Here is a 26570-nt window from a genome sequence, read left to right on the forward strand (position 1 = left end):
TCCCGGCCCCAGCCCATGTAACAAAAAGCGGAGAAACAAAATACAATAAAACAAGAAAATGTTTAAAGTTGTTTCCCTTTCTTCCTTCCTTCCTTCCTTCTATCCTTCCTTCCTTCTCTCTGTCTTTCCTTTAAAAAAAAAAAAAAAAAAAAAAAAAAAAGGCAAGGAATGAACAAAAAGAAGAAATCGAAAGTCTGAAAAAACAAATTACAGAACTTATGGGAATGAAAGGCACAGTAGAAGAGATGAAGAAAACAATGGAAACCTACAATGGTAGATGTCAAGAGGCAAAAGATAGGATTAGTGAACTGGAGGACGAATCATGTGAAATCCACTAAGAAAAAGAAAATATAGGGAAAAAAAATGGAAAAATATGAGCAGGGACTCAGGGAATTGAATGACAATATGAAACACATGAATACATGTGTTGTGAGTGCACGTGTTGTGAGTGTCCCAGAAGGAGAAGAGAAGGGAAAACGAGGAGAAAAACTAATAGAAGAAATTATCACTGAAAATTTCCCAACTCTTATGAAAGTCTTAAAGTTACAGATCCAAGAAGTGCAGCATACCCCAAAGAGAATAGATCCAAATAGACGTACTCCAAAGACACTTACTAATTAGAATGTGAGAGGTCAAAGAGAAAGAGAATCTTGAAAGCAGCAAGAGAAAAGCAATCCATCACATACAAAGGAAGCTCAATAAGACTATGAATGGATTTCTCAGCAGAAATCATGGAAGAGAGAAAGACCGTGGGATGATGTATTTATATTACTAAAAAAGAAAAACTGCCAACCAAGAATTCTATATCCAGCAAAATATTCCCTCAAAAATGAGGGGGATAAAAATAAATAATAGGGGGAACAAATGTTAAAATAAATTTAGTTTGAAATGCTAGTGATAAATGAAAGCGAGGGGTAAGGCATATGGTATGTATAATCTTTTTTTTTTCTGTTCTCGTCTTATTTCCTTTTCTGTTGTCTTTTTCTTTTTCTAAATCGATGCATATGCAACTATGTGATGATATTAAGAATTACTGATTATACATGTAGAATGGAATGATATATTAATGTTTTTGCTTGTTAATTTTTTTAATTAATAAAAAAAGAGAGGGAAATTAAAACATTTTCAGATAAAAAATCACTCAGAGAATTTGTGACCAAGAGACCAGCTCTGCAAGAAATACTAAAGGGAGCACTAAAGACAGATATGAAAAGACAGAAGAGAGAGGTGTGGATAAAAGTGTAGAAAGGAAAAAGAAGGAAAACTAGATATGACATATAAAATCCAAAAGGCAAAATGGTAGAAGAAAGTACTACCTGTGTAGTAATAACACTAAACGTCAATGGATTAAACTCCCCAATCAAAAGACATAGACTGGAAGAATGGATTTAAAAACAGGACCCATCTATATGCTGTCTACAGGAAATGCATCTTAGACCCAAGGATAAACACAGGTTGAAAGTGAAAGGTTGAGAAAAGATATTTCATGCAAATAGCAATCAGAAAAGAGCAGGAGTAGCTAGACTAATATCCAACAAATTAGACTTCAAATGTAAAACACTTAAAAGAGACAAAGAAGGAACAATTCAACAAGAAGACATAACAATCATAAACATTTATGCACCGAGCCAGAATGCTCCAAAATGCACGAGGCAAACATGAAAACACTGAAAACAGAAACAGGCACATCTACCGAAACAGCTGGAGACTTCAATTCCCCACTCTCATTAATGGACAGAATATCTAGACAGATGATCAATAAACAAACAGAGAATTTGAATAACGCAATAAATGAGCCAGACATAATAGACATTTATAGAACATTACACCCCACAACAGCAGGATACACCTTTTTCTCAAGTGCTCATGGGTCATTCTCAAGGATAGACCATAGGCTGGGTCAGAAAGCAAATCTCAATAAATTTTAAATGATTGAAATCATACAAAACACTTTCTCAGATCATAAAGGAATGAAGTTGGAAATCAATAATAGGCAGAGTGCTAGAAAATTCACAAATATCTGGAAGCTCAACAATACACTCTAAAACAACCAGTGGGTCAAGAAAGAAATTACAAGAGAAATCAGTAAATATCTGAAGGCAAATGAAAATGAAAACACAACATATCAAAACTTATGGGATGCAGCCAAGGCAGTGCTAAGAGGTATATTTATTGCCCTAAACGCCTATATCGAGAAAAGAAGGGCAAAAATTGAGGAATTATCAGTCCACTTGGAAGAAGTAGAGAAGTAACAGCAAACTAACCCCAAAGCAAGCAAAAGAAAAGAAATAATGAAGATCAGAGCACAAATAAATGAAATTGAAAACATGAAAACAATTGAGAAAATCAATAAAATCAGAAGCTGGTTCTATGAGAAAATCAATAAGATTGATGGACCCTTAGCAAGACTGACAAAACAAAGAAGAGAGAGGATGCAAATAAATAAGATCAGAAATGGAAGAGGAGTCATAACCACTGACCCCCCAAAAATAAAGGAAGTAATAACAGGATACCATGAACAACTTTATGCTAATAAATACAACAATGTAGATGAAATGGACAACTTCCTGGAAAGGCAACAACAACCAACTTCAACTCGAGAAGAAATAGACGACCTCAACAAACCAATCATAAGTAAAGAAATTGCATCAGTCATTAAGAAGTTTTCCAAAAAGAAAAGTCCAGGACCAGATGGCTTCACATGTGAATTCTACCAAACATTCCAGAAAGAATTAGTACCAATCCTGCTCAAACTCTCCAAAAAATTGAAGAGGAGGGTGATGTTGACACCCTCATAACAAAGCCAGACAAAGATATTACAAAAAAAGAAAACTGCAGATCAATCTCTCTAATGAATATAGATGTAAAAATCCTCAACAAAATTCTAGCAAATCGAATCTAGCAACACATTACAAGAATGATACATCATGTCCAAGTAGGATTCATTCCAGGTATGCAAGGATGGTTCAACATAAGAAAATCAATTAATGTAATATACCATATCAACAAATCAAAGCAGAAAAACCACATGATGATCGACTGATGCAGAAAAGGCATTTGACAAAATTCAACATTCTTTCCTGTTCTAAACACTTCAAAGGATAGGGAAAAAAGGGAACTTCCTTAAAATGATAAATGTTATATATGAAAAACCCACAGCTAATGCATTCCTCAATGGGGTAAAACTGAAAACTTTCCCCCTAACATCAGGAACAAGACAAGGATGTCCACTGTCACAACTTTTATTCAACATTGTGTTGGAAGTTCTAACCAGAGCAATTAGACAAGAAAAAGAAATACAAGGCATCAAAACTGGCATAAAGATAGATACATGGACCAATGGAATCAAATAGAGTGTTCAGATATAGACCCTCTCATCTATGGAAATTGACCTTTGATAACGCAGTCAAGCCAACTCACCTGGGACAGAACAGTCTCTTCAATAAATGGTGCCTAGAGAACTGGATATCCATATGCAAAAGAATGAAAGAGGACTCATATCTCACACCCTATACAAAAGTTAACTAAAAATGGATCAAAGACCTAAACATTAGATCTAAGACAATAAAACTGTTAGAAGAAAATATAGGGAAATACCTTCTAAATCTTATACTTGGAGGGGGTTTTAAAGACCTTACACCAAAAGCAAGAGCACTGAAGAAAGAAATGAATAAACGGGAACTCATCAAAATTAAACACTTTTGCACATCAAAGAACTTCATCAAGACTTCATGTGGGAAAGTCTCACTGGCTCCATTGTTGGCTTTGAAGAGGGGAGGGGCCATGAGCCAAGGCATTTGGGAGGCCTCTGAAAGCTGGAAGAGACAAGAAAGCACTCTCCCCCAGAGCCTCCAGGAAAGAACACTCCCTGCCAACCCCTTGTTTTAAGTCCAGTGAGACTCGTGTTGGACTTCTGACTTTCACAACTGGAACTCATTTCTACCTTATTTCCAAAAATTCTTGGTTTGATTCTTTCTCATCCTCCCAAATGACAGACTTCATCCCATATAGATGGGGGTAATGGGCTGGTGAAAATGTTACACAAGAACACACAACTAAGCTTCCACCCAGGCAGGGCAGCAGATGATTGGGAAGGTCCCTTGGTGTAACAGATCCCTAACACAATGTGAAAATTCTACTCCGGTTAATGTTAGTGCACTATCAAAGCACTGAGCCAGACCTGAGAGCGAACACCGTCCAGTAATTGCAGTCTCAAAGCTAAAGAGATGACTTTAAGAGTACAATTTCTGAACTTGCCAATTTTTTCCCTTTAAATATAAAAGTGGTATATAAAATCATTTTAATGGAAATATCAATTTTGTGAAATAAAGGTCATTTTTTATCTAAACATCAAAAAAAAAAAAAGAAAGTAAAAGGACAGCCTACACAATGGGAAACAATATTTGGAAACGACATATCAGATAAAGGTCTAGTATCCTGAATTTATAAAGAGATTGCTCAACTCAACAACAAAAAGACAGCCAATCCAATTACAAATTGGGCAAAAGACTTGAACAGATACTTCTCAGAAGAAGAAATACAAATGGCCAAAAGGCACATGAAGAGATGCTCAACGTCCCTGGTCATTAGAGAAATGCAAATCAAAACCACAATGAGATATCATCTCATACCCATCAGAATGGCCATTATCAATAAAACAGAAAATGACAAGCGCTGGAGAGGATGTGGAGAAAGAGCACACTTATCCACTGTTGGTGGCAATGTCAAATGGTACAACCACTGTGGAAGGCAGTTGGGTAGTTCCTCAAAAAGTTAAATATAGAATTGCCATATAACCCGGCAATACCATTGCTAGGTATCTACTCAAAGGACATGAGGGCAAGGACACAAACGGACATTTGCACACCAATGCTTATAACAGCATTATTTACAATTGCAAACAGACGGAACAACCAAATTGTACATCAACAGATGAGTGGCTAAACAAATTTTGGTATACACATATGATGGAATATTATGCAGCTGTAAGACAGAATAAAGTCATGAAGTATGTAACAACATGGATGGACCTTAAGGACATTGTGCTGAGTGAGATTAGCCAGAAACAAAAAGACAAATACTGTATGGTCTCACTGATATGAACTGACATTAGTGAATAAACTTGGAATATTTCGTTGGTAACAGAGACCATCAGGAGTTAGAAATAGGGTAAGATATTGGGTAATCGGAGCTGAAGGGATACAGATTGTACAACAGGACTGAATATAAAAACTGAGAAACAGACAGCACAATACTACCTAACTGTAATACAATTATGTTAAAACACTGAATGAAGCTGAATGTGAGAATGATAGAGGGAGGAGGGCTAGGGGCATAAACGAAATCACAAAGAAAGATAAATGATAAAGACTGAGATGGTATAATCTAGGAATGCCTAGGGTGTTTATAATGATAGTGACTAAATGTACAAATATAAAAAATGTTTTTGCATGAGGAAGAACAAAGGAATGTCATTACTGCAGGGTGCTGAAAAGAGATGGTAATTAATATTTTAAAACTTCAGCTTATATGTGAGATTAAATCAAAAAATGTTTATTTGGTACAAAATTTACATTTTGACCAGTGCACTTCCTAATATAACTTATGTAGATAGTTTAACTGAACACCATAAGTACTTGGAATCTTGGGTAGGACCTGATATTTTGTTGGTTTGTCCAGAGTGATGGCCTGATGAATTCCAGAGTGATTTGATCAGTGAGTGGAAAAGTATTTGCAAAGCCCCCTTTGGGGAATGGTGAGAACGGGGAGAAATTCAACTTCCCCAAGTTGAATTCTTGATATTCTCACAAGCAGTGTGGACAACCAAAGCTATAAGCTGAGCCCCCGGTCTTGGGGTTTGTTCATATGAAACTTAACCCCACAAAGGATAGGTGAAGCCTACTTAGAATCAGTCCTAAGTGTCACCCCCAGGGGAACCTCTTTTGTTACTCAGATGTGGCCTCTCTCTCCAGCCAACACAGCAAGCAAAGTCACCGCCCTCCCCCTGTCTACGTGGGAAATGACTCCCAGGGGTGTGGACCTTCCTGGCAACGTGGGACAGAAATTCTAGAATGAGCTGAGACTCAGCATCAAGGGATTGAGAAAAACCCTAGAATGAGCTGAGACTCCACATCAAGGGATTGAGAAAACCATCTCGACCAAAAGGGGGAAGAGTGAAATGAGACAAAGTGTCAATGGCTGAGAGATTTCAAACAGAATCGAGAGGTTATCCTGGAGGTTATTCTTACGCATTAAGTAGATATCACCTTGTTATTCAAGATATAATGGAGAGGCTGGAGGGAACTGCCTGAAATTGTAGAGCTGTGTTGCAGTAGCCATGTTTCTTGATGATGACTGTATAATGATATGCTTTCACAATGTGACTGTGTGATTGTTAAAACCTTGTGTCTAATGCTCCTTTTATCTACCTTGTCAACAGAAGAGTAGAACATATGGAATAAAAATAAATAATAGGGGAACAAATGTTAAAATAAATTTAGTTTGAAATGCTAGTGATCAATGAATGGGAGGGGTAAGGGATATAGAATGCAAAAATTTTTTTTTCTGTTTTCGTTTTATTTTTCTGTTGTCTTTATTTCTTTTTCTAAATTGATGCATATGTTCTAAGAAATGATCATGATGATGAATATGCAACTATGTGATGATATTGTGAATTACTGATTATATATGTAGAATGGAATGAACATATATTAAGAATGTTCATGTTTCTTTCTTATAATTTTTTTAATTAACAAAAAATTTAAAAAAATATATAGAAGATGACGGAAATCATGACCCGAGAGGTGCACACAAATGACTTGAAACAAGTGGTCAATAAGCTGACACCAGGCAGCATTTGTAAAGACAGAAGAGGCTTGACAATCTATCCTCTCCATGATGTATGTATCTGTTGTTAGAAAAATCAAAATGCTGAAGCAGCCCAAGTTTGAATTGAGAAAACTCATGCAGCTTCACAGAGAAGGTAGTAGTTCTAGAAAAGCAATCGGAAAGCTCTGGAAAAATAACTGGAGATGAGATGGGTGCTAAAGTGGAATAAGCCGATGGATATGAGCCATCAGTCCAATAATCTGTTCAAAATTCAGACTTTTTAAAGTGACAGGCAAGCAGGTCTAGGGGAAGGCCTAGGAATCTGCTTTTCTACCAAGTTCCTGGGTGAAAGTGATGGTCCTTCCATCACATGTTGAGGGCCATTGTTAGAGCAGTGGTTCTCAGTGTTCTCTGCATGTGAGAATCACTGGGAGGTTTTCTTAAACAACTTTACTGAGATAAAATGCACAGATCATTAAATTCACCACCTAATTTTAGGCCATTTTCATGACCTCCAAAAGGAACCCTGTACCTATTAGCAGTCACTCCAGATTTCCCCTTCCTCCTAGTCCCTGACAACCAATAATCTAATTTCTAATTTGTCTCTGTAGTTTTGCCTATTCTGGACATTTCATATAAATGGATTTATGTAATATGTTCTTTTGTCTTTGGCTACTTTCACTTAGCATAATGTTTTCAAGGTTCACTCATGTTGTTGTCTGTATCAGTACTTCATTTCTTTTTATTGCCAAATAAAATTCTACTGCATGGGGAAAAAAAGTGACAGGCAAAAAGTCTTATTTGTGGGAAAAAAATGCATATAAAAAATGACCATGGTGATGAAAACACAACTATTTGATAATATGGTGAGCCACTGATTGTACACCATGTACAGGATGTATATGTATATGTGTGAAGATTTCTTAAAAAAATGTACACATACCACAAGAGCCCCTAGAGCCTCTTCCCCACCAGTATGTTCTCTCCCCACACTGCTACAATTCTTTATTCTGCTCCTGACCCCTGTGCTATCCTGAAGCTGTTACATACACCAGAAAAACACCCTATTCTTTTGATCCATTTTTGTTGGTCTACAATAGTAGGTGGGACTTTTTGAATTGGCTGTTTCCTTGAGATGTTCCTACTCAATTAAAGGTGGGTCTTAATGCTTTTTACTGGAGTGCTTTGAGAGGATAAAAGAGTGAGAGAGCACAGAGATGAGAGAGAAATGCCACAGATAGGGTAAGAGACAACCCACAAATGCTCAGATAAAGAAACAGAGAGGGCTAAGTCCCAGAAGCAAAGGACCAGCAGACGCCAGTATATGCCTTGCTATCTGACAGAGAAACCCTGGATGCCAATGGCCTTACTTCAGAAAAGGTATCCTCTTATTGATGCCTTAATTTGGATATTTTCATGGCTTCAGAATTGTAAATTTATAAATTATAAATTTATAAATATTATTTATAAATTTAGCCTCGATTGAAAAAATTCCATTTACAATTGCAACCAAAAGAATAAAATATTTAGGAATAATTTTAACTATAGACACAAAAGATCTATACAAAGAAATTGCTAAAAGAAATCACAGAAGACCTGAGTTAATGGAAGGGCATACCAGGTTCATGGACTGGAAGACCAAATATAGTTAAGATGTCAATTCTACCTAAATTACTTATAGATTCAATGCAATATCAGTTAAAATCCAAAAAAACTTACTTTTCAGAAATAGAAAAACCAATAACCAAATTTATCTGGAAGGGCAGGGTGCCCCGAACAGCTAAACATATCCTGAGACCAAAAATGAAGTCAGAGGTCTCACACTACCTGACTTGAAGGCATATTATGAAGCTACAGTCATCAAAACAGCAAGCTACTGGCATAAAGTATACTGACCAAAGGAATCAAACAGAATACTAACACACAGACCCTCTCATCTATGGACAATTGATCTTTGATAAGGTAGTCAAGGCAACTCACCTGGGACAGAATAGTCTCTTCAATAACTGGTGCTTGGAGAACTGGATATCCACATGCAAAAGAATGAAAGAGGATCCATATCCCACACCCTATACAAAAATTAACTCAAAATGGATCAAAGACCTAAACATTAGATCTAAGACCAGAAAACTTTAAGAAGAAAATGAAGGGAAATAAATATTTTATAAATCTTATACTAGGAGGCAGTTTCCTAGACCTTACATTCAAAGCACAAGCATTGAAGAAAGAAATAAAAAAAAGTCCTCAAAATCAAACACTTTTGTGCATCAAAGAAGTTTGTCAAGCCTACAAAATGGGAGACAATATTTGGAAACTATATATCAGATAAAGGTCTAGTAACCAGAACATATAAAGAGACTGTTCAACTCAACAACAAAAAGACAGACAACCCAATTACAAAATGGACAAAAGACATGAACAGACACTTCTCAGAAGAGGAAATACAAATGGCCAAAAGGCACATGAAAAGATGCTCAACTTCCCTGGCTATTACAGAAATGCAAATCAAAACCACAATGATATCATCTCACACCCACGAGAATGGGCATTATCAATAAAACAGAATACGACAGGTGCTGAAGAAGGTGTGGAGAAAGAGATGCACTTATCCACTGTTTGTAGGAACGTTAAATGGTACAACTGCTGTGGAAGGCAGTTTGGCGATTCCTCCAGAAAATAAGTATAGAATTGTCATATGATCCGGCAATACCACTGAGAGGTATCAACTCAGAGGACATGATGGCAAGGACACAAATGGACATTTACACACCAATGTTTACAGCAGCATTATTTACAACTGCCAAGAGATGGAAACAGCCAAAATGTCCATCAACAGATGAGTGGCTAAACAAGCTGTGGTATAAACAGATGATGGAATATGATGCAATTGTAAGACACAATAAAGTTACAAAGCACCTAACAACACGGATGGATGTTAAGGACATTATGCTGAGTGAGATTAGCCAGAAACAAAAGGACAAATACTGTATGGTTTCACTGATATAAACCAACATTAATGAATGAACTTGGAGAATTTCAGTTAAGAACAGAGGTCATCAGAGGTAGAAATAGGGTAGATATAGGGTAATTGGAACAGAAGGGATACAGATTACGCAACGGGACTGATTGTAAAAACTCAGAAATGGATAGCACCATACTACCTAACCGTAATACAATAATCTTAGAACAATGAATGAAGCTGACTGTGAGAAGGAAAACTGCTCCTTTTATCTACCTTGTCAACAGATGAGTAGAACATATGGAATAAAAATAAATAAAAGGGGGAACAAATGTTAAAATGAATTTAAATTGAAATGCTAGTGATCAATGAAAGGGAGGGGTAAGGGGTATGGTATGTATCATTTTTTTTTCTTTCTCCTTCCTTTCACTGCTTTCTGCAAGGGTTGCCCAAACTGAGCAAGTGTGTGACAGTGTAGGCAGCTAAAAACTGAGAGACGCCTGTGTTTTTGAGATAGAGGAACTGAGAAAAGAAGTCCTTGGGAGGTGAAGAATGGGGGTATGGCAGGGGAGGGGGATCCTAGACAAAACATATATGGAGAAAGGGAGCCCCAAATTCTATGACTGAACCCACAGAAATCACGGATCACATTTATGGAACTGACCCAAAATAGTATATGAAAGGATGTGAGAACTGAACAATAATATAAACCACTGCCTTAATTTCAGACTAACCCCTGAGTGGTGCACCTCAATGAAGACCCAAAGTTGCATAGTAAAAGCTTTGAAAACAGAAAGAACATTTGCCTTAGTTTCCCAGAGATGCTCTAACAAAAGAAAACAAATTGAGTGGCTTAAAAAACAAAAATTTATTGTCTCACAAGGCCACACTTTCTTCGAAAATTTATAGGGAAGAATCTGTTTCATTCCTCTCTCCTGGCTTTTGGTGGTGGCTTGCTAGCAATCCACACATTTTCTGTATCAGTAGTTACATGGCATTCTCCCCTATGTCTCTCTGTCTGTATTCAAATGACCTCTTCTTGTAAAAACACCAGTTACACTGGATTAAGGATCTACCCTACTCCACAGTCCTGTTGGATTAAGGACCCACCCTACTCTGGTATGATCTTACTTTAACTGTCCCATCTGTTACAACTCTGTTTCTGGATAAAGTCACATATCTTTTTAGGAGGTACAATTCAATCTGTAACAATTCTGGAACGAGCAACCATAGAAGATGAGCGAGAACTTGTAGTCTGAAGCTAATTAGGCTACTGTCTGTTACAACGAAAAAAAAAGACACTTGCTAACTTGCTAGAGGATTTTAACATCACTCATTTAGAGAAATTCTAAGCAGTGAAATCAAAACTCTGAAAAAGAAACAAGCTTGTTTTTGTTTGTGTGTGTGTGTGTGTGTTTTAACATGGGCAGGCACTGGGAATCGAACCCAGGCCTCTGGCATGGCAGTGAGAACTCTGCCTGCTGAGTCACCTTGGTCTGCCTTTTTTTTGCACGGGTAGGCACCAGGAACAAGCATCTTTTTAAGTAATGAAAAATATAATACCCAATATTACAAATTCAGTAGATGGGCTGAATAGCAGAATGGAAAAGAGGAAAGTGTTGGGAGATAATTCTCCACGGAGCTCTCAAGTTTTTGTACATCTTGCAAGCAGAGGCACTTACTCCTTTTGTTCTGTACAACCTTTTTAAGAATGTTCAAATAGCAAACAGCCTTGGAAGAACGAAATACAAGTGTCAACCTCCAGAGTAAAAACAGACTTGCTTACTGTCCAGTATAATAAAGATAATTTCTCCTCTGGGGTAAATAATAGGCAGGCTTATTGCCCATTTTAAATGATATGGATTCCCTAAGCTCAGGTTCCTCAGCTGTGACACAACCAAATGTGGGTACAGCAGTCATCTGGGCCCCTCTACATAACCCCCTGGGACATGAGGAGCAAGGGAAACTGTCACAAACGTGATATTCATGCTGCTTGCTATGCCATGAATAATAAAGTCCATTATCTTTGACCCAGGAGCACCATGTCTTCTTCCAGCAATCATAAAACAAGTTAATTTACTAGCTTCCAAGTAGGACAAAATGTCAGCCCTTTACAGTCATTTACAGAAAAAGCCTGTGAACTTGAAGATACAGCAATACAAAGTACCCAGTTTTAATAATATAGAGGAAAAATTGCAAAAAATAAATATAAAACCATCAGAACCCCAGGGATTTGTGAGACACTAACAAAAAGAGTAACAGTCATGTCACTGGAATCTTAGAAAGAGAGCTGTGCAGAAATGATGGCTGAACACCCACCAAGTTTGGAGGAAAACATATATTTAGAGATTTAGGAATACAGCAACTTCAAGCAGGATTAATCTCGAAAAAAAAAAAATCAGACCCAACATTTCAGAAAAAAACTGCTGAAATCCAAAGATTTAAATAAAAAAAGGAAGAAGGTAAAACTTGAAAACACCTAAAATACAGAAAAACAAAACAAAACAAAATACATTTAGGGAAACGACAATTAGAATGATGCAATATTTCTCATCAGAAATCCCAAAGACCAGAAGACAGTGACACAAAATCTTTAAAGTGCTGAAAGAAAAGAACTGTCATTCTAGAATTCTATACCCAGTGAAAATATCTCTCAGGAATGAAGCCAAAAAAAAAAAAGAAATTCTCAAATGAAAGAAAACTATAGAATTTTTCATTAGGAGAACAGCTCTAAAAGAAATGCTAATTGCTTCTCAAACTTTCAGCTAAGATCAAGTGTAAAAGAAATGCTAATAGAAGTCCCTCAGGCTAAAGATCTCTGACAGAAGAAAGTACCATAAATTTGGAACTTCAGGACTGAGAAGAGTCACAGAAATGGTAAAAATCTGGGGAAATACAGACCATTTTCCTTCTCTTTATTATTTAAAGTAAGTATCACTATGAATGCAAAAATCCAAACATCAATAAGGATTTCAATGTGTGAAGATATAATATACAGAACTATAACAAAAAGGGGGGAGGAGCCAAGGGACCTATATCATTGTAAGGTTTCTGCATTTTACCTGAAGAAATAAAATATTAACTCTAGTTGGACTATAAAAGGTTAGGTATGTATATCATAATCCCTACAACAACCTTAAAACATAAATAAATAAATATTCAGATATACAGATATAAAAATAGATAGGTATAAATATGTAAAGTCAAAAGTCAATAAATTAAAATGGAATACTAATAAATAAATAATAAAAAAATACCAAAGAAGAGATAAAAGGGAAAACATGAAAAACAATGGGGGGAAAAACAATTCACAAATAAAATGACAAATCCAATCTAACTACATCAATAATTACATTAAATATATGTGGTTTAAACAAACCAAAGAGAAGACCGAGAGTATCAGACTGGATTAAAAATAACTATGTTCTAAGAAATGATCATGATGATGAATATGCAACTATGTGAGATACTGCGAATTACTGATCATATATACAGAACGGAATGATCATATGTTAAGAATGTTTTTGCTTGTTTGTTGTTAAATGTTTTTAATAAATAAATAAATAATAACTAGACACAATACATATGCTGCTAACAATAAATACACCTTAAATAAAAAGACACTGATAAGTTGAAAGGATGGAAAAAATATGTCATGCAGACAATCAAAGGAACGCTGGAGTGCTATCTTAACATCAAGTAAACTTCAGAGTAGGGAATATTAACAATAAAGAGGGGCACTACACAATGCTAAAAGAGCTGTTTTAACGAAAAGACATAATTCTAAATGTCTATGGGCGAACAGAGTTCAAATACACATTGGAATAACTAATTGAATGAAAAGGAGGAATAAAAAATTTTAAATCTGCAATTAAGCTTATTATATTTAGACCTCAACGTTTTTTCTCTCAATAATTAACAGAACAAGTGGGCAGATAACAAGGGAAAAAATAAAGGGGGGCATTACATAATGCTAAAAGAGCTGCTTTAACAGAAAGACCTAATAGTCCTAAATGTCTATGTGGTGGAGGAGCTTCAAAAACATAGAGAAATAAGCTGACTGAATGAAAAGGAGAAATGAAAATTTTAAAATTCTGCAATTACACTAATTAGACCTCAACAGTTTTTCTCAGTAATTAATAGAACAAGTAGACAGATAATAAGAAAAAAAAATAGAGACAATCTGGAAAACACTATCATAAACAAACTGGCCAGGAACAGGACAGAACAACTGCTGGGGCCACACCAGTGACTGTACACACACCATACCCCAGTCTGGACCAGCTGCACCAGCTGTGAGCCCGCCCAGAACCGTGAGTTCCACCAGCCGTGGCAGCGGCATCCCTCCCTCACAAGCTGTTTCCCAGAGGGGAAAGGAAAGGGACTTTACCACCAGCAGGGACTGAACACAATCAAGCTCCAACTGTGGAATTAATTCACAAATTCTGTCTACTAAAAATAGGCCCCCAGCTCAGCTAAACCACATCAAAGCAGAGGTTGCTGATTTTTGCCCCGGCGCTGAGGGGGCAGGGTTGACGGAAAAAGAAAAGAAAAAAAAAAAAAAAAAGAAACAGGTTTATTGGATCGGATCGCACATTAACACTTGAATGGGCCTGGGCCCTGAAGGAATGGAGGGGGTACATAGGATCTGAAGGTACACAAAGCAACATGCCAATTCATGCTCTCAATCGGCAAACCTGAGGAATGGGAGGCCCTGCCCTGAGAAGGATTTTTCTCTTTCTCTTTTGAAGCTGTGTATCTACAAAGGCTGGACTGCCTTTGGATATAGTGGCAAGCTTTCTCAGGCTGCAAACGCCCCAGGCAGAGGCAAAAACAGGTTTGTTTGAGAGCCAGCCTGGAGCTTGTGCCTTCCCGGGGAGGGGGGGGGGGGGCAGCTCAGGTGGAATCCCTTCCTCAAGGAGTTCAGACACCAGGGCCTGGAAAAGTGAAGCTATTAAAACCAGCCTACAACCTCTCCTCTGTCTCCACCAAGCCCCCAGCAGGGAGAGTCTGCCAAAGTTAAAGATTCCGCATCATCTTATGCTGGTGGGACCTGCAGGCAGTCAAGCGCCACACACTGGGCAGGATAAGAAAAACAGAGTCCAGAGACTTCACAGGAAAAGTCCTTCAACCTGCTGGGTCTCACCCTCAGGGAAAACTGACGCAGGTGATTCTTTCCTCCTGAGAGGACACCAGTTTGGCCTGGGAAAATCTGGCTGGGATCTATAATAACTAAGTAGACCCACTTAAAGGTTGGGGGAAAAGGCACCATACAGGCAGAAAAACAAGAACTGAAAAACTCTGCTCTGCTAAACAAAACCTAAGCTAGTGGTCCAGAATAAGCTGAACTGAATGTCAAAGAACAGACAGACAACAAAGCCATCTAGCAAGAAAATCCTAGGTAAAAGAAGTGTAAGCAATCTCCAGAATAAACTAATTAAGGTAATCAAATGCCTAGACGACAGCAAAAAAACAAATCACACTAGAAAAATTGAAGATATGGCCCAGTCAAAGGAAGAAACCAACAATTCAAATGAGATACAGGAGTTCAAACAATTAATTCAGAATGTTTAAACTGATGTACTTCAAAAATCAAATCAATGAATTGAGGGAGGATATAAAGAAGGCAAGGAATGAACAAAAACAAGAAATCAAAAGTCTGAAAAAACAAATCACAGAACTTATGGGAATGAAAGGCACAGTAAAACAGATTTAAAAAACGATGGAAATCTACAATGTCAGATTTCAAGAGGCAGAAGACAGGATTAGTGAAGTGCAGGACGGAACATGTGAAATCCAACAAGCAAAAGAAAATACAGGGAAAAGAATGGAAAAATATGAGCAGGGACTCAGGGAACTGAATGACAACATGAAGTGCACGAATATACGTGTTGTGGGTGTCCCAGAAGGAGAAGAGAAGGGAAAAGGAGGAGGAAAATTAATGGAGGAAATTATCACTGAAAATCTTCCAACTCTTATGAAGACAAAATTATAGATCCAAGAAGTGCAGTGGACCCCAAACAGAACAGCTCCAAACAGATGTACTTCAAGACACTTACTAATCAGAATGTAGGAGGTCAAAAAGAAAGAGAGAATCTTGAAAGCAGCAAGGGAAAAGCAATCCATAAAAGAAATCAAAGAAGACCTAAATAGATGGAAGGGCATACCGTGTTTATGGATTGGAAGACTAAATATAGTTAAGATGTCAATTCTACCTAAATTAATTTACAGATTCAACACAATACCAATCAAAATCCCAACAACTTACTTTTCAGAAATAGAAAAACCAATAAAAATTTATCTGGAAGGGCAGGGTGCCCCGAATTGCTAAAAGTACCTTGAGGAAAAAAAACATAGCCAGAGGTCTCACGTTGCCTGACTTTAAGGCATATTATGAAGCCACAGTGGTCAAAACAGCATGGTACTGGCATAAAGATAGTTATGTTGACCAATGGAATGGAATAGAGTGTTCAGATATAAACCCTCTCATCTATGGACATTTGATCTTTGATAAGGCAGTCAAGCCAACTCACCTGGGACAGAACAGTCTCTTCAATAAATGGTGCCTAGAGAACTGGATATCCATATGCAAAAGAATGAAAGAGGACCCATATCTCACACCCTATACAAAAGTTAACTCAAAATGGATCAAAGATCTAAACATCAGGTCTAAGACCATAAAACAGAGGAAAATATAGGGAAATATCTTATAAATCTTATAATCGGAGGCAGTTTTATAGACCTTACACCTAAAGCAAGAGCACTGAAGAAAGAAAGAAATAAACGGGAACTCCTCAAAATTAAACACTTTTGTGCATCAAAGAACTTCATCAAGAAAGTAAAAAGACAGCCTACACAATGGGAGACAATACTTGGAAATGACATATCAGATAAAGGTCTAGCATCCAGAATTTATAAAGAGATTGTTCAACTCAACAACAAAAAGACAGCCAATCCAGTTACAAAATGGGAAAAAGACTTGAACAGACACTTCTCAGAAGAGGAAATACAAATGGCCAAAAGGCACATAAAGAGATGCTCAATGTCCCTGGCCATTAGAGAAATGCAAATCAAAACCACAATGAGATATCATCTCACACCCACCAGAATGGCTATTATCAACAAAACAGAAAATGACAAGTGCTGGAGAGGATGTGGAGAAAGAGGCACACTTATCCACTGTTGGTGGGAATGTCAAATGGTACAACCGCTGTGGAAGGCAGTTTGGTGGTTCCTCAAAAAGCTGAATATAGGATTGCCACATGACCCAGCAATACCACTGCTAGGTATCTACTCAGAGGATATAAGGGCAAAGACACCAACGGACATTTGCACACCAATGTTTATAGCAGCATTATTTACAATTGCAAGGAGATGGAAACAGCCAAAATGCCCATCAACCTACGAGTGGCTAAACAAACTGTGGTATATACATACGATGGAATACTATGCAGCTTTAAGACAGAATAAACTTACGAAGTATGTAACAACATGGATGGACCTTGAGAACATTATGCTGAGTGAGACTAGCCAAAAGCTAAAGGACAAATACTGTATGGTCTCATTGATATGAACTGACATTAGTGAAAAGCAATCCATTAAATGCAATGGAAACCCAACAAGACTATGTATGGATTTCTCAGCAGAAACCATGGAGGTGAGAAGACAGTGGGATGATGTATTTAAATTACTAAAAGAGGAAAACTGCCAACCAAGAATTCTATATCCAGCAAAATAGTCCTTCAAAAATGAGGGGGAAATTAAAACATTTTCAGACAAAAAATCACTCAGAGAATTTGTGACCAAGAGACCAGCTCTGCAAGAAATACTAAAGGGAGCATTAGAGGCAGATACGAAAAGACAGAAGAGAGAGGTGTAAGTATGTAGAAATGAAGACTATTAGTAAAGGTAAAAAAACAAAAAATAGATATGACATATAAAATCCAAAAGGCAAAATGGTAGAAGAAAGTACTACCTATACAGTAATAACACTAAATGTTAATGGATTAAACTCCCCATCAAAAGACAGACTGGAAGAATGGATTAAAAAACAGGACCCATCTATATGCTGTCTACAGGAAACGCATCTTAGACCCAAGGATAAACATAGGTTGAAAGTGAAAAGTTGGGAAAAGATATTTCATGCAAATAACAATCAGAAAAGAGCAGGAGTTAGCTAGACTAATATCCAACAAATTAGACTTCAAATGTAAAACAGTTAAAAGAGACAAAGAAGGAACAATTCAACAAGAAGACATAACAATCATAAATATTTATGCACCAAGCCAGAATGCTCCAAAATGCATGAGGCAAACACTGAAAAGAGAAATAGGAACATCTACCATAACAGCTGGAGACTTCAATTCGCTACTCTTATCAATGGACAGAACATCTATGTTAGGTCGGGGGAATAAGAGAGGGCTATATGGCTGGAATCATGATGTCATCCCAGAACAGGAGGTGAACTGCTACAATCAAGGTCTTTGCACAGCAAACATCTATTCACTGACAGCTAACAACCCGCTGCTCAACCCACTAGCATAATAATCCTTTGTTTAATGTGCTGCCCCTTTCATGTCATCACCTAACCCCACTCACCAAAGCCCATGCGCGAACTCACCTCACTTCCTCTTGGGTTCGGTGAGCTCTGCCTGGGAGCGCAGCCAATAAAGCAGGCTCATTTACAATCTTTTCATCTACTTTCCTTTCTCTTAAATACCTTATATCTTAAAATCTTTCATCTAGACAGAGGATCAATAAAGAAAGAGAGAATTTGAATAATACAATAAATGAACTAGATTTAAGAAACATATATAGAACATTACACCCCACAACAGCAGGATACACCTTTTTTCTCAAGTGCTCATGGATCATTGTCAAGGATAGACCATATTCTGGGTCACAAAGCAAGTCTCAATAAATTTAAGAAGATTGAAATCATACAAAACACCTTCTCAGATCATAAAGGAATGAAGTTGGAAATCAATAATAGGCAGAGGGCCAGAAAATTAAAAAACATACGGAGGCTCAACAACACACTCTTAAACAACCAGTGTGTCAAGGAAGAAATTACAGAAGAAATCAGTAAATATCTCGAAGCAAATGAAAATGAAAACACAACATATAAAAATTTTTGTGATGCAGCAAAGGCAGTGCTAAGAGGGAAATTTAATTCCCTAAATGCCTATATCGAAAAAGAAAGGGCAAAAATCGAGGAATTAACTGTCCACTTGGAAGAAGTAGAGAAAGAACAACAAACTAACCCCAAAGCAAGCAGAAATAAAGAAATAATGAAGATTGGAGCAGAAATAAATGAAACTGAGAACATAGAAACAATCGAGAAAATCAATACCAGAAGTTGGTTCTATGAGAAAATCAATAAGACTGATGGATACCTTTGATTGGACATTTCTATAGACTTGTTTTAATTGGACATTTTCTTGGCCTTAGAACTGCAAATCAGAAACTTATTAAATTCCCCTTTTTAAAAGTCACTGTTTTTGGTATATTGCATTCCGGCAGCTAGCAAACTAGAACACATGTACTTGCCAAAGGATTTGTATTCAGAACACATGTAGAATTTCCAAAACCCAATACGGAAACACAACTTTAAAAATAGGCAAAAGATTTGAACAGACATTTCACCATATTTACATGGCAAATAGCACATGAAAAGATAACGCTGCATCATTTACCATTAGGGAAAGCCTATTAAAACCAGCAGCACCAGGGCGGGCCACGGTGGCTCAGTTCTCATCTGCCATGTGGGAGACCCAGGTTCGAGTCCTGGTGCCTGCTCAAGTTAAAAAAACAAAAAACAGCAGCACCACTACACACCTGTTACAAGGGCTAAAAATCAGTGGTGTGGTGAATATTTAACAACCAAACCTTGCAGAGAAGGGACCCAAAGTTTTGGCCTTTTCTGATTTCTGTCCTATAAACACTCCCAAGACTACCTAGCTACCAGTCACTGAATACAGAGTTCAGAAAAGATCTACTTTCCACCACACAGATAAATAGATATAAATTACCTCAAGAGCATAGATAATAGTAAAATGCAATAAAATAATTAGAAAGTGAAAGTTTTTAATAGATGATACCTTTATTTTAAATGTAATTTATTCAGTTGTAAGTTTGTATCGTTTGATTTTTCATAATAGCTGTGTTTACATTAGTAAACATTTTGTGATTACAACTCACAAAATTCCTGAAAATTTAACAGCTCACAAAACTCCAAAATTTAACAATCAGCTTTTGCAAGCCAATGTAAGCCAGCCCCAGCTCACCACTGTCTAAAATTAAAATTGATGATGCCAAGTGCTGATGAGGATATACAGCAACTATAATTCTCATTCACTGCTGATGAGAATGCAAAATGGTTCAGCTACATTGGAAAACAGTTTGGCAGTTTCTAACAAAGTTAAACATATACTTAACATACAACCAAGCAACACCACTTCTAAATATTTACCCAAAAACAATGAAATCTTGCGTTCACACTAAAACCTGTATGAGTTACTTTATTCATAAATGCATGAAACTGGAAATAACCAAAATGTCCCTTAACCAGTGAATGAATAAACAACTCAGTACATGCATACAATACTAAATTCAGCAACAAAAGGGAATGAATTATTGATACATACAACACATGCATGAATCTCAAATACTTTATGCTAAGTGTAGCAGCCAGACTTACAGTGTTTCATACTGTATGATTCCATTTACCTAAGATTCTGGGAAAGGAAAAACTACAGCCAGAAAACATATAGTCATTACCAATAAGCTATGAATAGGATGGGTTAAAAGAGCAGATGAGGGAATTTGGGGGGGGGGGGGGGATAACGGAAGTTCTCTACATCTTAATTTAGATGCCAGAATATAAATTTAACCTCAATTAAAAAATATCAGCAGAGAAAAACAATTCAATTTCATAGGAAATTGGGCATGTGTAAAACTTACATTAACGAAAAACTACTCTTCTCAAGAAAAGTAGCCCTCCTCATGCTACTTTTAAAATAAGTGTTAATAAGTTTTTACAGGCACTAAAAAGAATTCATTCTTAAATCCTTATATTTAATGGTTTCAGGGAAAAATGGTCAACTTCAGTTATGCCTCTTCATAAATCTCTTTATAATAATTTTCCATGCTTGCTGCCTTTAAATACCTAGTTACGAAATATTTTTTCTCTGAAAATAGGAAATTCATTGTAAGATTTTTTAGTAATTAATACATTGAAAGTTGAAAGCCTACCTAAGGATTAGAATACAGAACTAAGAACACACACATACAGAAGCAAATACTACCTGCTGTAGTAGTTTACAAAGACGCTAATCATGTTTTCAGTTCTTTAACGAAAGGGTCTCTTGTCTTATCACTTACTCTCCCTTCATAATGTCACCCAATTCCAGGATTTCAAAGATTATCTCTATGCCATTAAATCTCTATCTATTATACTATTCCTGTTCCATGTGCATATTTCAATTACAGGAATATCACCTGGTATTACAGGTATTTGTTTCATGGCTGCCATCTGTCTCCTGTTGTTGCATACATTCCATGAGGGCAGGATCAGATTTTCATAGAGCTGGGTATTACCATTCAATATATTTATGATGAAGTTTACTTCCTAACCTATTCAGCATTTCTAGCACCTAACACTTCCTTCAATGATATAACATGTCCCCAAATGATAGAAACCTACCATTCTTTTCCTAAGAATTACCTGAAAAGAAAGAGGTACTGTAAATTTTATAAATCCCATCTTATAATCTGTTCTTGCCTCGCTTCTCTTCTCCCTTTATCATTTGCACTGCCGGTCTTGAGGCCTTTAACCTCAGACTGCTAAAACACCTTCAAACCACCAACCGGCCAATGGTACCTCCACACAAACTCACCCTTTGGACTACTACCACCTTAATTCTCCTAAGCAATCATGTTATTGCCATGGAAATCTCCAGAGCTCTCATCTGTCCATAACAAATTTCAAAGCCCTTCACAATTTTACTCCATAGTAAACTTATCATAAAAATCTGTATTTAGGCAATCGGAATTAACCATGGATCCCTAGAATATGCCATTCCCTTTGAAATTTTACCTCACCCTTCAAGGGCTCTCTTATATACCACTCCTCCATGAACTTTTCCCAGCCAACAGAAACATTTATTTTTCATCTACAATGTCAGACCCTAAGAGGAATTAGAATCTCCTTCCTCTGCATCACCTATTTAAGTATTTTCAGATCATATAAAAGTCTGTCTATATTAGGGTGGGCCACGGTGGCTCAGCAGGCAGAGTTCTCACCTGCCAGGTTGGAGACCTGGGTTCAATTCCCAGCGCCTACCATGCAAAAAAAAAAAGTCTGTCTATATTAGAATTCTCTGTACACTTCTTTCTTCTCCACCAGAGATTTTCTGTCCTCAAAGACCTGCAGTATTTTGCTTATCTTTCCACTCCAAACAACGGTAGAGCAGATACTCAAGTGTTCATTAAAGTCGATCAAGTACAGTACCTTTGCAGCACTGAGGCACAGGCATCTGCACTTTAAACAAGCATCCTATGGATTCTCCTGCACACCAAAGTTTGATAAGCACTGTTTAAAAAGAAAATTGATTCCCAGTGCCTGCCCATGCAAGAAAAAAAAAAAAAAGAAAGAAAGAAGTATTGAAGGGGCTTTCCTTTAAGGCACTCTTGGTATACAGAGAAGCATTGTTTAATATTCTTTCCCAAACCAACGAAAAAAAAGTTCTAAGTTTACAAATCTCACAACTATACTACCTTCTTAAAATTACCTGAATGAGTCCATAACATAGGGGGTTTAGATGAACAATCAAAAGGAACTTTATTTATAACTTCCACAGTGCACTAACCAATATAAAGTATTCAGAAACAGCTTCTGCATACTTTTACTCGAAAAAACCTAATACCATACTTTTTAAAATGACTTCAATTAAATAGAATGTTTAGTGTTCACAGTTTAACTAGCTCAATCAAGCTAGTTCAGCTCTTTGTTGGTGAAAACTTTTGTATTCCCAAGGGGGATATAGCTCTTAGGATTCTGGAGAAACGCTAACTTTCAATACCTGTTACGGTACAGTATGCAGAAAGGGCTAAAAGGATACTAACGCCAAGAACGATATTTTGCAAGATAATTTTTACTAATTCTGAGAACATGTTGGCTTTGACATTTAACTCAGCAACCATTACTAAACGCAAATGTACAAGATTCTGTGAGGTGCATAAAGACGATCAAGGAACTATGTCTCTCCCCAAGAATATATAATCTAAGGGGAGGTGTTGGCAGGGAACCTGCACATAATTAACAGATTGTGGTCAGCGCTGAAAATGGTTTCCGGAAGTTTCAGGTAACTGAATTTCAGCTAATGGATACTTTACGGTACTTTCCAAGCGTAGGGTAGAGTTAATTAAGCCAAGAAAGCTTACTAAAAAGCACTTTCACAGGAAAAACAACCCAATGTAAACAATTCTTTGGGAAATTTGCTTACATTTTAATACGTAAAATGAGGCAACGAGGTAAGTTTTCATTAAATGCAAAGCAACTCAAACGTAAACTGGATATAGGAGACCTAATCCAGTTAAGCGTAGAGAGGGTGTTGCCTTTGACAAAAACAGGAACATACTGCTTGAGAGATCGCTGACCATGCGAGTAAAGAGGAAAAGGAGGTAGTAATCTGTTTTTATGTCTCCACTGGTAACTTAAAAAATACAAGTTTCTGGACTGCTTCTCCCCTTCAACTTTATAACCACTGGGGCGCCTAAAAAGCCTAGAAACGAAAAAAGACAAACGCAACCGGGCAAATGCATTTACCTAAGTAAATGCATTCCCACACAGAGGTGCTTCCCTCCCGGGGAACTAGCAATGCAGGAAGGGCCTGGACTGAGAAAAGCGCATCCCCACGCTCTCTACAGACCCTTGGCCACTCAGCACTCGCTTCATTCCTCTCCCCTTTCGGAGGCACCCCCTCCCATGGGAAAGGAAAAGCAAGCGCCTCTCCACAGGACTGCAGAAGCCCCCGGGGGACGCGGCGAGGTTTCCTGGGACCCAGAGCAGGACGTTCCTCGGCCTGGAAGGAAAGGCACCAGACCAGTGACACCGGGGAAGGCCAGCGGAGCGGGGCAAGGGCGCCACGATGCTGCGTCTGGTACGGCCCCTCGGAGGACCAGGTCGGCCTTCTGGTTCGTAAGCGATTCCCCTGAGGAGACCTAGCCGCGCCGGCCCAGCCACTGACAGGTAGGGGCCCGCGTCACAGGTGTCGTCCCGAGCGGGTCCCCGCAGACTCGGGGGATGGGGAGGGACAAGTCTGGGTACGGGAAAGCCACCTACAGCCGACACGCGAGGCAGTGGCACACGCAGCCCCCCGGCGAGCGCTCTCACCTCAAGGGTGGAAACGGTGCTGGTGAACAGGTCCTCCCCGTCCTCCAGCTCCTCAAAGTCGGTGGGCTTCCCGTCCCCCAGCGGAGGAGGCTCCCGCTCGGCCGCCATCTTCGCTCGCCCACGCGACTGCGCGACCGGGCTCAGCCCGCGGGTCACGTGAGCACGCAGGGCTGGCCCGCGCGCCGGCCCACAGGCGTCCCCGCCCCCGGCCCGCCCCCCGCGGCCTCGCCCCGCCCCCCGAGGCCCGCCTCCGGCCTCGTGACTGTGCGACCGCCACCCCCTGCGCCGCGCCCAACCCGCAGTCCCCCCGACGTCCCCCGCCGCCCCTCCTCGCCCCGCCTCCGCGTCGCGCCTGGGCTGTCCAGGTTTGCAGCATCAAATCCAGCCTCCTCCTTACCGCCAACTTGCTGTCCTGACTTTTGCGAAAGAATCTTGGTCTTTTATTGCATCTTAGCGGGACTAGGCCAAGACGTTTCTGTTGGCACTGCCAGTTTTAAAGTCTCCTTTGGGAAGTGAAGAAGTTTAGGGGTCTGTCTGTCTTGGGGCTTGGGTTACACCCAGACTACGGACAAAAGGGAGACACGTTCTCTTAAATCTCTCCAGCGCCGTCCGACACACCTCTCTGCCGGAATGGAAATGTTGTCGAGATAGGCTATCCAATGTAGTAGCCCCTGGGCGACGTGTGGTCAATGAGCACTTGAAACGTGGCTAGTGTGACTAAGGAATTAAGTCTTTAAATCCTACTTAATTTTCACTGATTTTAATTTGAACAGCCGCATCTGACAACTGGACAGCGGAGCTCTTAGGTAAGAAAAAGGCCCTGAGTAATTTGTTGCCTGAGGTTTGCTCCGATTTCACCCTGAGCCGTGCAGAGTTTTTCTTCGATAAAGAGAAAGTCTAGACAAACGACAATTAGGAAAATCAGTGGATGGTTTATAAGAGCACCACGCTCAATTTCCCGTAGAAAGTCTCTTGAAGAGGAGCTTCAATTTTCTCAACAGTAAAAATAGAATAATTTTACTAACCCTGATTATTGTCAGAATTAAATGAGAAAATGTGTTAAAATACTCTGAAAGCGAAAAAATGCTATACCCATTGCAAGGTATATTCATGAGTAATAAAAGCGATCATGCAACTAGCAACCTTAGGTTATAATTTTGCTGGAGGGAAAAAAAAGTGCTTCACAGACATTCTTTACAAGTTGAGTGCAACCCTCGACATTCACTGGCCTGGAAATTAGAAGGCCTGGATTGTGCCAGCTACATGCAGAATTTCTTCAGATTCTCTGGTTTGTTTTGTTCTGTTTTTAAGTGGGTGGAGCAGAAGTTTTCTCTAGTTACTAAGGTTTCTTCAATCCTTACATTTCTAAGGTTCCATGATTATTATCAAAAAAGCATAAACCCAAATCTGGACTAATTTAAGTAAATAGACCACAGAAAAAATGTTAAGTTTGGTGTATGGGCCAAGTGCCAGGACCCTGCTCCCCTCACTGTGCTTTCTAGAGTCACTCCTGTCTGCCCCCCTGGAAGTACCAGCTGTAGAGGCGCAATTCCTGGCCTGTGAACAGTCCAGAGCCTGTCGCTCTCAGGAATGTGGACCTCTTATGAAAGCTCACAGCCTGACTTGGGGTGATTCTTCTCTATATCCTAAATTTTTTCCTATACCTCTGTTTATTACTTACTAGTTTGTCTTATGAATGGTCATGTATATTTCCAGCTTATCTTTTTTTTTATTGGCTGTCTACACTAATTCAAATATAGGTCCATTACTGCCTGTAATGGGGACCCGCATTAACAGTGGCTTGAAGACTGTGGAAGTTTAATTGTCCCTCCAATAGGACCAGGGTTCTCTTACCCAGGACCAAGGGCAGGTACTGGGGGAACCAGTGATCTTTCCATTCATTCTTTTAATAGTAGCACACCAAAATTTCCTTCTGGATAACCACTCCTATCCCAGGCTCAGCTGTAAGTCTATTCCAACTCAAGAATGGAGTGCATGCCCCAGACCTAAACTAAATACAGCATCAGTTCCCTTAGTTCTAGTGATTGGTGGAAGGGTCAGGAATGGCAGCATTTTCCCCAAACTTTCAGCAGCTTTGGTCGTCTCTTCTTTCCCTGTCCAGTCTAATTTCTGTGACCCAGCACTACAAAAATGTCTTGCTTTTTTCTCAGCTCTTCTTCTTCCTTGGTCCTTTGCTTTAAGCTTCTATCTTCTCTGAAATCCAAAGTTCAACCAACTTGAATCCTATATTCAGATTGCTGTGAGATTTGAAACATAAACCCCAACCTCAGATTGAAGACCCCATAAATCCATGATCTCCAAACCCTATTAGATTCTCCGCGTGCCTATAAACCATTTATTTGGTTTTTTTTCAAACTCCTTCAGCTA

General features: G+C 38.5%; 1 protein-coding gene across 5 annotated transcripts in view; it reads right to left on the reverse strand.

The window, feature by feature from the left end:
* Positions 1-24334, reverse strand: part of SNX2 (sorting nexin 2) — a 67814-nt gene extending 43480 nt beyond the window's left edge. For 3 of the 5 annotated variants that reach the window (XM_077138823.1, XM_077138822.1, XM_077138819.1), the window contains exon 1: positions 24183-24334. In XM_077138823.1, the coding sequence (XP_076994938.1) occupies positions 24183-24290 (108 nt within the window). In that variant the 5' untranslated portion in view covers positions 24291-24334. The remainder of the gene's footprint in view (positions 1-24182) is intronic. The other 2 variants (XM_077138824.1, XM_077138826.1) reach the window with 2 other exon arrangements.
* Positions 24335-26570: the final 2236 nt, after the last annotated feature.

Source organism: Tamandua tetradactyla, chromosome 21, assembly GCF_023851605.1.
Source record: "Tamandua tetradactyla isolate mTamTet1 chromosome 21, mTamTet1.pri, whole genome shotgun sequence".
Lineage (NCBI taxonomy): Eukaryota > Metazoa > Chordata > Mammalia > Pilosa > Myrmecophagidae > Tamandua > Tamandua tetradactyla.